General features: G+C 45.7%; 1 protein-coding gene across 2 annotated transcripts in view; it reads left to right on the top strand.

Moving 5' to 3' along the window:
* The first annotated feature begins 232 nt into the window (after positions 1 to 232).
* The window catches only part of PPP2R5A (protein phosphatase 2 regulatory subunit B'alpha), a 91,036-nt gene continuing 79,539 nt past the window's right edge, over positions 233 to 11,729 (top strand). The window contains exon 1 of one of the 2 annotated variants that reach the window (XM_019483198.2): positions 233 to 776. In XM_019483198.2, the coding sequence (XP_019338743.1) occupies positions 620 to 776 (157 nt within the window). In that variant the 5' untranslated portion in view covers positions 233 to 619. The remainder of the gene's footprint in view (positions 777 to 11,729) is intronic. The other variant, XM_059718011.1, reaches the window with a different exon arrangement.

The raw sequence follows: 11,729 nt of genomic DNA, 5'->3' as shown, positions 1-11,729 counted from the left end.
CGCTCTATCCCGCCAATCCCTCGCGGTCTCTTCCCCACGACGTCCCGCCAACCCCCTCACTTCCCATTGGACAAGCCCGCTGCCCATCGCTGGCCCCTCCTACCCTCCCGGGGACTTGGTTGTGCTGCTCCGGTTCCCCGCCCTGCCTGCCCTCAAGCCCCTCGCGCTCCCATTGGCCGGCCGAGGCCTGTCAATCACCGCCCCTGCGCGGCAACGGCAGCAACTGCCAGTCCTCCTGCTCGCGGAACTCTTGTGGCTGCGGCCAGTTGCGCGGCCGTTGGCGCGAGCGGCTGTTGGGGGGGCAGGGTTCAACAGCTACGGGAAGAGGAGAGGGGGGCACGGCGATGGCAGCGGGGTCGCGGGGCGCCCCGGGCGGCGGCTGAAGAGCGGAGGGAGGGCAGCGTCGCCGCGGCTCATGACAGGGGCGCGGGGCGGCCAGAGGCGAGCCCGGCTCGGCGCGCGGCGGCGCAGGGCCCGGGCCGGCGGCTGAGAGCGGCCCGACCGCGAAGTTTGTCGGCAGGCGGGGGGGAGGGGGGGCACCCACCCCCCCCCAGCTCCGCCCGCGGCTGCGCCCGCTCTATGGTGCTGGGGAGCGGCGGCGGCGGCTCCGCTCGCGGCCATGTCGGCGGCGGCGGCCATCTCGGCGGCGGAGAAGGTGGACGGCTTCACGCGGAAGTCGGTGCGCAAGGCGCAGCGGCAGAAGCGCTCGCAGGGCTCCTCGCAGTTCCGCAGCCAGAGCAGCCAGGTGGAGCTCTCGCCCCTGCCCCAGCTCAAAGGTACCGCCCCTCTGCCCCCCCAAGACCCCTGGCACTCGCGGGCTGGACGGCAGCCCGGGGCACACCTAGCCCGCTGTTGCCAGGTGTACGATCCTTATCCCATTCGTGCCTTCCGCCCCTGTACGAGGCAGGCGCGGCGATAGGAAAAGGGTTCAAAATGTAGGCAAGCTGGTTGATGCAGCCCAGGCATCTTGGAGTCTTTACCTGCCTTTTGGGTTGGTTGTCAAGCACTTTCTTATGAGGGTTTGCCAGGATATAAAGAAATACTGAAACTTTGGTGATGGTCCAGTTGTCGCTTGCTTGTTGGAGAGTTGGAGTGACCACTAGAAAGTAAATAAGAAGACTTAGTTGCATGCTTATGTGCATATTTTTTTCAGTATACCATGGCTTTTCACCAAATATGATAAAATGATCATATTGGGAACTCCAACTTTTATGTTTAGGAGCTGGTAGCACTGGTCCAGTCCCATCCCCTGCTGGGAACATTTCCCCCCCCCCCTTATTGGGGAATGAGGGGGTATTCAGTGCCCACTGCTTCCAGGAGTGGGGTATTTGTCCTGCAAGTTTGCTTGCACTGCTTCCTGACTTCAGTCCTTTTTCTCTTTCCCCCCCCCCCCCTTCCAAGTTGGCCAGCAGGCGTTGTCCCAGGTCCCTTGCTTAATGAAGAAGTTCTGGCATGAGCCCCGAGAGGAGCAAAGCTGGCATCCATGGTTAAGGTGTGCTGGTACTGTGCTGTGGTGGTGTCGGTCTGACTTCCTTTTGGACAAGAGTAGTTTCATGGAGAGACATTTGTCTTGGTTTCCTTGGGGGCAGAGTCTAGTTGACGACCAGAAGCTACCTAGGTGTCTTTACCCTCTCCTGCAAAGCTACCTAGGTGTCTCTAATGCCTTCCAATGCCTAGGTGTCACTGATGCCCTCTCCTGCACTTGCTTGAAGTGCCCAAAGTGAAGTGGTGCAAAGCCAGGAGAATGCAAAAGGGGCAGCTTGGGAGAGGCTTAAAATGCTGGTGTGCAGAAGAAGTAAGGGGTGCTTGCTGTTGTTTCAGGACCCACAGGAGTTAGTTAAGGGGGTGTGGCAGTCTTACTGTGGGCAGGATTGAAGTTTGCCACATTCTTCAGCTTCAAAAAGTCTGTCAGTTTCAAAAATTTGTCCTGGTCCTGGCTGCATTTGCTTCAAGGTTCATTTGGAAAGAGTTAACATGAAAGGTTAAAAGTAGTTCCAGACTCCCACCATGGTTTTTATATCCTTGTTACAATCCTATCTGCGTCTTCTTACAGCATGTTCTTCTTTTGTGTAGTGTAAGAGACCCATACAGAGGAACCTGAACTAATACAGGAGGGAAACTGTGAAAATAAGTGATGTTAAATGTAAATCAATTTTGGGGGGGGAAGAGACTTTTTTTCTCCATAATTAACCCCTTTCTAGTAATGTTACTTCTTTCTTTTAATAATAAGAGAGGTGTTCCTTTATTTGGTTTGATCTGATTCTTCACCTCTCCCCTTCTTAAATGAGGTCCTGTGTTATTTTGGCAAGCCAATATTGTTTTTCACAATCAAATTAAAAAAGCTGATACTTTGAATTAAGTTCTTGCAGGTCTTATAACTGACCTCATTTGTGCTTGGATATTTCTGTAATAAAAAGATAAGATGAGTTAACCTTTAGATGATGTATTTTATTGAAAAAAATGCTGTTTTTTTTTTTTTTGTGTGTGTGTGGTTGTTGGGTTGGTTGGTTGGTTTTTTTGAGTGCTTGCAACATGACTTATTTGTTATTTATGGTGTACTTATAGCTGAATTCGACTGTTTCCAAGAAATTTCAGTCCCAGTCCAATGAATACATTACCTTATATTTCTCTTAGTAAGTACAGTCTAACTGAAGTCAGTAGTGAAACTAGTATGCTTACATTCTTCCCTGCATAGGGCCTTAATGCAACTTATGCAGTCAATATAGCTAAACCTCCAGTGTTATGGGTGCTGTTAAGTCCTAACAATGTTGTGTATTTGCAGTTTAGGCCAATCCTACGTAAGTGTCAGAACTGAAGTTCAGGATTCTAAAGCCCTGAACCTGTAATTAAATTTGTATGGGGAAATTTTCATTGAACTACATTGCTTTAAAATTGGGATGTGTGGTTCATTTAGTTTAAAGTGCCCATAATATCAGACTACATTAGAATATAAATCTGCAAGTGATCAAAATGTGGACTTCCTTTCAGAGAGGACCTGAAGTTCTTTGGGGGGAAAGTAGGGAAGGTGAGGGGCTCTCTAGGTCAGGGGTTGGCAGTATTTTTGGGCAGAGTGCCAAAACCACCTGAAACTTCAACTTGGAAGATGTTGGCATGCCAGGGTTGGAGGGCGGGGAAGTCAGGGGGCCTTATCCTCATTGTGGCAGTGCAGTGCAGCCCCAGCCCCTTCCATGCTGTCTGCCCTGAGGCACATACGCCAAGCAAAATGCCTGTGTGCCATGTTGTGGCAGCCATGCCAGGGGTTGCCTACCCCTGCTCTAGGCTGTATATCTGTGTGCTGATCCCTAAATAACTAGTATGAGAAAAGCAGGCAGCAACTTAAAACTTGCATCATTTCCCCTAGTCTTGTAAAATATAAATAATCTGTGCTGTAGGCTGTAATTCTGAAACACACTGCTTGTGACATCATACTTGCCTTTAAAATAGGGCTGTAGAGGTAAGGTAAGTTTGTGTCTTCCCCAAAAATGCATGGCTTTTAAAACTTCAAATCATGTATTTTTTTTTCCTCCAAAATATGGGTTTACCTCATTCCTTAAGGATGCTTCCAGACTTCTGTAATAGGTGTGCTCCCATTAGTGAAGTGTATGTTAGGTCATCGCATAAAGCAGGAACCTGTGATCCATGGGAGGGACTGAAAAGGGAAAATAATGATTGTCTTAGGGGACTCAGCATGCGTTTCTGAAACCAGATTTTCTGCTTTCTCTTGAGGCGTTTTGTTAAATGTTTAAGTTAAAGGGCCTCTGAAGCCTCTTGCATTATAAGCAAATTAAGGTAGAGAAGCTGACTGTTCAACATAAAGTATAGGTGACCAAGTCTAGACTTGCTCATCTCTTCCATCCTTTGAAAAAAAAAAAAAAAAAAAGCTACAATGAAACAAATTTCTGTCAGATTGGTCTAAAACGTTTGCATTCCTTTATTACTGCTTTTAGGAAGGAGAAAGACACTAGAAATGAAACAAAAATAAACACCTTGTCATGACTGAGAAATATCTGGTTAGGTAAAGTATTAAAAATAATTAATTCAGGGAATTTTTGGATAGCAACTGAAATATGAATCTCATCATCAAATTGCAAAATTTAGCGGAGACAAAATATTATCTCTGTCAGGTTTTCAAACAAGCAGTGAGAAAAATCTAATGCAGCAGTAGCTGTATACCGGAGACTGGCAGATTAGTAGGATGTTTTTTGCCAGATAGGGTTTTAACTTTTGAGCAACATGCATCATTATGGATATTCTTCCAGATTATGATTTTCTGGGTTTAATAGTAAGTTCAAATACTTAATTTTGAGCAAATCCATAACACAGCATGGTAACTAGTACATAATAGTACAGCTGGCTTTTAGATAAGTTGTTTTGTTAGTGTGCTTCCTTTGCATGTGCGTAATAGAGGAGTGTGTTGCTATATTAACAAAAATCTCCAGAAGAAACACCAACTGCCCTAGCGCTGATTTAAAAAAAAAAAAAATTCATAAAGCTGTGACATGATATAGTTTACTTAAAAAAAAAAAAAAAAAAAAAATCCCTGTTCCTTTGCATCATTTTTTTGTGTAATTATGTTCAAAGGACTTGTGTTGCATGCATGCACTTAAATAATGTTGGTTAACAGCAGAATCTCAGATTCTGGTGTGTAACCCCACAATACTGTTGGCATTTACCAGTTGGAGGAAAGGGCATGTCGTTGTAAGGTCTTGAAAATGATTTTTGTGCATTAGTACAGACTGGTAAATTAAAATTCTAGAAGTGTATACCAAAATGTAATGATTTTGATTTTGAAAAGTACTGTTAGAATTTGACATAATGCAATCATAATTCAAGATGATTAATTTTGAAAGTAGTGTACATGTTTCCACAATTGGAGTCCATAAACCGAAGCAAACTTTTTTTTTTTTTACTAATTGAAAATGGTAAAACATAGCAAGATCAATTTAGTTTAACTACAAGTAGCAAAGCAGATGTTTTAACTTCCTATGTAATAAAACATCCCTCGTACTTTGCTTATAAGAGTTAAAATTTCCTGAAGGCTTTTTGTGATCTTACCCCTGAAATTAGTCTGAGGGAAGGGTTGGGGGGGAAGCAGTTCACTTTAAGCTCTGGAAGTCAGAAAGGACAGCAACATTTGAAAATAGTAAAATAAAATGTTTTAGTTCACTTGCATATGAGGCTGTCTCCTGGTTGGGGAAGAAAAATTCTGGCTCTTGCAGCAGAACTGGAAGTAGGTCCAAAAAACTGTCAGTCACGAGGTTTTGGAGAGGTTATAAGACCTCTTTGGGAGGGACAGTCACAATGGGAGTGGGAGTGGATACTGGAATTAGTGGCTTTAATAAGATTTTCCAATATAACATTTGAACATCCAAATATGGGATCCAAAAATGAGTGTTAACAGTAGTGTTCTCTCTGTTCAAGCCTCCAGGGACATAGTTTAGATTTCATTGAAAACCAGATGTGACATCCAAGCAAATCTTTAATACATGTGTAATAAAAACATGTAATTAACTTACTAGTTGAACTTTAGCTTAAATCTATCGGGGTCAAAAATCTTTATTATTTTATACTTTGGGTAACTGTAAATACAGTTCTGTATTGTACATTAACGCAATTCTAGTAAACAAACAAAAAAACCCCGTTTGGCTGTAAAAGCTCTTAATTTCAGAATTGTAACATCAGGTTGTTTTGGGTTACCTGAAGAAGGAAGATGAGGAGTTCCCACACATCTTTTAAGTTTCTCCCTAGCTCCCTCTGTGTCTATCCTTCATGATATTTATCTTCAAGGTCTCTTGCAGCTACTTATCTTCTGGATAAGATTTATTTTGAAGGAGGCTGTCTTTTACAGGAGGGAAGGTTATCTCCTGAGGACTCTATGAACTGTTGCATATATTTACTGTATGCCCAATAGATATGGCCAACAACTACTCTTCTGTCTAGTAAGATCATAGTTTTGATAAATGGTGAACCTAGAACAGCTCAAGCACTTCATTCAAAATGTTCTTTTAGATTTTATGCAGAGCCTTTTAGAAATGACATCAATTATTTTCCCCCCCCCCCCATTAAAAAACAAACTATGTCCAGTTTATGGAGGGGAACATTTGGTCTGTAATTCTTACAAGAAGTGACTTTTCTTATCCTTAGACTCAATTTTTTTTGGTCTTAAATTATGCTTTCATCAAGAGAGATTACTAAATATAGAACCTATTGACAGTCTTCACATGAAGAACATTTCTATTTAAATCTTTCACATCTTCTGTGTGCCAACTTTAGTATCAGATTTCTTTTTCCATATTCATTGCTTTGTAGTTTAGTCAGATATTGGTCTTATAGGTGCTGAATATAATGTAATATTTTGTCCTCTAAAAAGAAATACAAATGCATATTATTTCTCAACACTTCATCTGATCAAAAGACCATTAACTCGGTTGTGGAAGACTACATAGATTTTTATTAATATAGTCTAAGTGAAAGCAGTTCTTTTGAAACGGCTTAAATTAACAGCACTGGAAAGTTTGAAGTTTTATTTAGCTGAAGAGAAAGAAGTACATGTCTTGTTCTTCAACAGGATGGGGCCATTTTTATGGTGGAAGATCCAGTTCAGCTTTCCTGCCATATAATGTTGACCCTGGTTTTACTTTACATTTTCATGAAGATAAAGCCAAAGCTATATGTAGAGGCTTCATGAAAGAAATTGAAATTTGGAAACTGATAGAGGAAAGAACGGGTGTGTGTGTGTGTGTGTGTGTGTGTGTGTGTGTGTGTGTGTGTGTGTGTGTGTGTGTGTGTGTGTGTGTGTGTGTGTGTGTGTAGTATAATAAAACAGCCAGCCAGTGACTGGATTGAAACTGGCAGCTAATTTTTTTCAAATGCAAATTGATGATTTTATCACCAATAGTGTAGTTTGCTGTTTATTTTTGCTTATTTCACAGTTAATGAAGCCTCTTGTCTATACAAGGGATATTGCAGTAGCATGCTTCTAGGTTCTCTTTGGGGAGAGCTGGCAGCAATGCTTGTAGGCAAAGTTGCTTAATGTTTTCTTTTACAAGGTCCTATCCTCAATGGCTTATATAATTTTGCTAAACTTCAACTCTTTGGCCTGTTGCTTCTTTTGTGAAGTGTGGAAAAAAATCTTGAACTGTGCCTTAGGCTAAATTTCTTAGCTGCAGTGAAAACAGTTAACTGTTTCTAGGATCAGAATAAAAACAAGTTATTCACAGTATTTTAATACTGGTTAAGCACCTTAAGCTCTAGCCTTGGCCTGCTCTGGAACAGGGATTCAAAATCTGGTAATGTTCAGTGATACCTCATGAAAATCCATCTAAATTTGGCCATACTGAAAGATCTGGGAGAAATTGCCATTTGAAGATACTTTCTGGGCGTGTCTGCATGTGCATTTATGCTGTCTTAAATTTACTGTGCAGCAAGTGGTAATAGGTCGGAGTCTACATGTGCAGGTGTTACAGTGCATTAACACTCCATGTGGACTGACTTGTGACTAATGTTAGTCCCAAGTCAGTCCACACACACAGTGTTACTACACAGTAAAGCATCTACAAGTACATTACTGCGCAATAAGTAATGAGGCATAAATGTGATACCTGCATCATGCAGGCAGCAGATTCATGCTCTAGTCAGCATAAGTCGCCATATTTGCTGTGCAGTATGGGCATGCACATGTAAATGTGTGCCTGTACTGCGTAGTAATTTCAGTTACTGCACAGTAAATGCGCACGCATAGACATGCCCTCCGTGCCCTGTCTGCATTGGTGGTGTTATCAGTCTAAATTGTCAGGAAAGCATCTCTGACAATCTAAATTGTTTACCAATCTAAATTGGCAGCAACAGCCTTGTAGTGGCCTCTCTCCTGAGGCCAGCTGCATTGGAATGCTTCCTGCTGCTGCAGCAGCCTCCTGGTCTGGGGCTACCTGAGGTTTCTGAGAAACTGGCATTGGTGATAGTGGCAGTGATGGGACATTATCTTTAAAAGGATCTTGCTTCACCTCAGGGTGCCACGGGTCCCCAGTTAAGAATCCCTGGCATGGGTAACTCAGTGTTGGGGCTTTCTTTTGTTTGGAGGGACAGCAGGGGGAGAAGGGAGGAAGATGGATGAAGTTTAAATGCAAAATACAAGGCTTGTCATTATTATTTATTTATTTATTTTTAAAGATTAAGCCATCTACTAGCCCGAGGTCAAAGATCGGACACAGGGGTTATCACCAAATGTAAGTCTGGCATGCCTTGACCAGCTAGGCAGTAAGGAGGGCTCTGTTATGAAGTGAATGCTACTGGGTAGAGGTATTAGAGGAGGGAAATGTGTAATGGCATTGTATAATTTTAATTTCTGGCCATTGTCAGGAAGATCTTTGCTTCAGTAACTCCCTTTACAAGTTCCCTGTCCTTGCCCTTTCTTACTTCTGTTTGGAGCAGTTCCAAGTAGCAGCTTAGTGAAAGTAAAATGATTGTTGCTTTTTCAACCTTGTTATTACCAGCATAGAAGTGTTCAAATTTTGTTTTGCTGATGCAAGAGAAAGGTGTAGGCAACAGCAAAAATAAAAGAGCTGTCTGCAGACTTAGGAAGATGGTATAAATTCCCTTCTCAACTATAAATGTTAGCACGTAAGCTCGGGGGGGGGGGAGCGGCCCCTCCCTGCTCACACCTGGTGCCCCGCGCTGCAGCTGCTTGTGGCCCACATGAGGCTGCCTGCTCTGGACATCCCCATGCGGGTTGCGAGCACCTGCGGCATGGGGCACCAGGCATGGGGCGGGGGAGGGGCCACTTCCCCCCCTGCGCTCAGCTTTTCCATTGGCTCCTTCCCTGCACGGAGAAAAGCGGCTCCGCGCCTGCCCCATGCCCAGCGCCCCGCAGGCACTGGGCTGCTAGGCTGGCAGTGGGGTGGGTTACGAGCTGGTGCTGAGCGCGGGAAAAAGTGGCCCCGCCTGCCCCATGGCCAGTGCCCTGTGCTGCAGCCACTCGCAGCCTGCCTGGGGCTGCCTGTGCCTGCTCCGGACAGCCCCTCATAGGCAGTGAGCACCTGCAGCATGGGGCAGGTGAGGGGCCACTTTTCCACACGCTCAGCACCAGCTTCTTCCCTGCTGGCGAGCGGGGGGTTGGGGCTATGTGCTGCCCCCTGCCTGTACCGTGGGTCTGGGGGGCACTGGGAGTGAACGGGTGGGGAGCCAGTGGGAGCACAGGGTCCTCACTGGTGTCCTGGGGCCAGTGCTGGTGGGGGCCAGAACAGGGTGGCAGGAGCGTGGGGTCCCAGCTGGCAGGGGCTCTATGGAGCTGGGCCAGCTCCCCCCTCCCTGCTGGTGCAGCCCAGCCCAGCTCCATGGACCCCTGCCAGCCTGCGCCCCACTTTAGGCCCCAGTGGTGCTGGCCCTGGGACTTTGGTCCTGAGACATTGGGATGTTGGTCCCAAGATGGTGACCAGGGGGCTGGGCACCTGTCAAGGGGCGAGACTACCCATGTAGCCCTTGATAGCGTGCCAAAACTGGGTAAGCAGCCCTCCACTCAAAATAATTGCGTGTCCCTGAGGTAAATAGTGAGAGGTACCTGGGGAGTCAGATGTCAGGCAGATTATAATGTGTCATAAATCCAATGTCTATATTTAGTGCATGATTTTTTGTATCTAGGACGGAGGTGTCCAACCTTTTTGAATGTGGGGCCGGATCATGAACTTTTTATCACCCAGTGGGCTGGCAGGAGCGGGCACTCACGCAGCCTGGGGGGGGCAGGGGTCAAGGGGCGCCGCCTGACCCCGCCGTATCCTCCCTGCCACCTGGGCGGCCTTGAGGGTGCTTCCACACTTGGGCATCTGGGCTCAGCAGCCAGGGGGACATGCGGGGACCCTGCAGGGGGGTGCAGGATGTTCCGGGGCACCCCCCTGCTCCCTCTCCCCCAGGGCAGCTCGAGTGGCAGGGCTCCCTCCCTCCCCAGGGCCCATGACTCATCACCCCAGTGCGATGTCTGGGGAGGCGGGAGTGGTGCCAGCTTCCCACCCCGACAGCCGCAGGCACAGCAGCAGTGGCAGCAGCATCTCCTGCAGGCCTGGCTGCAGCATCCCTCCGTGGCGGCATCCGCACCCCCCGCACCCGCCTGCCCACTGCACCGCGACCTGCTCTGGCTGGTGGGACTGGCGCAGGGCGGGGCCAGCATGAAAATGAGGAAGGGAGGGGCGGGGCTAGGACGGGACATAGTGAAATGAAGGGGGAGGGGAGGAGCCACACCGCGTCGGCAACGTCAAGCTGACGCAGTGCATGTGGGAACCTTGTCCCTTCCCCAACCCTTCAGCAGCCATTAGGAAGCTGCTGAGGGGCTGGGGGAGGGACAAGGAGTGGGAACGAAAGTAAACACTGTTTACTTTTGTTTCCCGTCGCAGCACTGCGGGCCACAGAAAATGGCTCGGTGGGCCACATGGTCACCTGTGGGCCATATGTTGGACAAGCCTGTTCTAGGAGGTTGATGAAGTGAAGTTTGTAGGCTCGTCTCTGAGAAGTGTTTTGTAAGTTCCCTTTGAGAATTAGAACTGAGAGATTGGAGAGAGAGTGGTTTTCTTGTGAGAAATGTGCCCCCACAGGTAATTGGGTATTCTTGTCTTTGATAGATTTCCAGTGTGTGTACATTCTGGTGCACACTTGTTGTTTGGTCTCTCCTACATATTTTCCATCAGGACATTTGGTGCATTGGATGAGATGTATTACATTTCTGGAGGTGAAGCTGTAAGATCCAGGAATGCTCATGGTTCTATTGTGGGGTGTAGTAATTGTGGTGGTGGTGGGGATGTTGTCAGGTTTTGCGTTTCTCGTCATGGTATGATCTGGATCCATTTGATGTATTTTGGGCTGTAGGAAGTTTGCTTCTGATGATGAGGTTGGTGAGGTTTGGTGCTTGTTTGAAGGCTAGGATGGGTGGTTCTGGAAAGATCTCTTTAAGAATAGGGTCTCCTTCTAGTATGGGTTGCAGTTGTTTGAGGATTTTCCATGTGGATTAGAGGGAGGGGTGATATGTCATAACCAGCGGTGTGCAATTCATGGGGGGTTTTCTTCTGTACTGTAGTACTTAATTAGTAATAGTTAAGTTAATACAGAGCTTAATTAGTAATAGTTTTAGAGCAACTAAATTACTGAAAATATTTCCAATTTATGTGAATATATTTTTCTAAACTGATTAAAAGATGTTTCCAGATATATTATGGGCCCTGATGAAGAGGTTATGAACCTCTCATTGTTGATGGAAGAACAGCATTACAGAACATGTGTGGTTTTGGGGAGGGCTGCAAGAGAAGGAGATGAGGGAAGAGTGAACCTGGAGAAGAACCAGTGATGTGGTCTGAAGAAAAGTAGAGAAGAAGCCACAGCAGTTGGCCTGTCATTCTACTGGAGCTGTTTTTACCTCTTACCTTTTATCATCATCCATTGAAAACCTGTCTTCAAACAATGTATGTCATAAATAACTGAAAATTGAGATGTGATCTAATTGAACTGCTTTATTTTATGCTATGATATTCGAGTTTAAATAGAAATACACCTTTTCTTACAGCTATTCCTCTCTTTTTACAAGTGTGTTGGAGAGCAATGAAAATGGATTTTAAAATCTCTTTCAAATATTATTCATGTTCAGGATAGAAATTGGGTGAAATCTGACAGAAGCATATAGTGTTCCGAATCTTAAAACCTTGATCTTCTAGTCTTAGCCCTAGAAGGTATTCCTGAGGTTACTGGTCCTG

The sequence above is a fragment of the Alligator mississippiensis genome, chromosome 1 (genome assembly GCF_030867095.1).
Source record: "Alligator mississippiensis isolate rAllMis1 chromosome 1, rAllMis1, whole genome shotgun sequence".
Classification (NCBI taxonomy): domain Eukaryota; kingdom Metazoa; phylum Chordata; order Crocodylia; family Alligatoridae; genus Alligator; species Alligator mississippiensis.
Note: the sequence above shows the minus strand (reverse complement) of the source record. Positions and strands in the feature narration are given on the sequence as shown.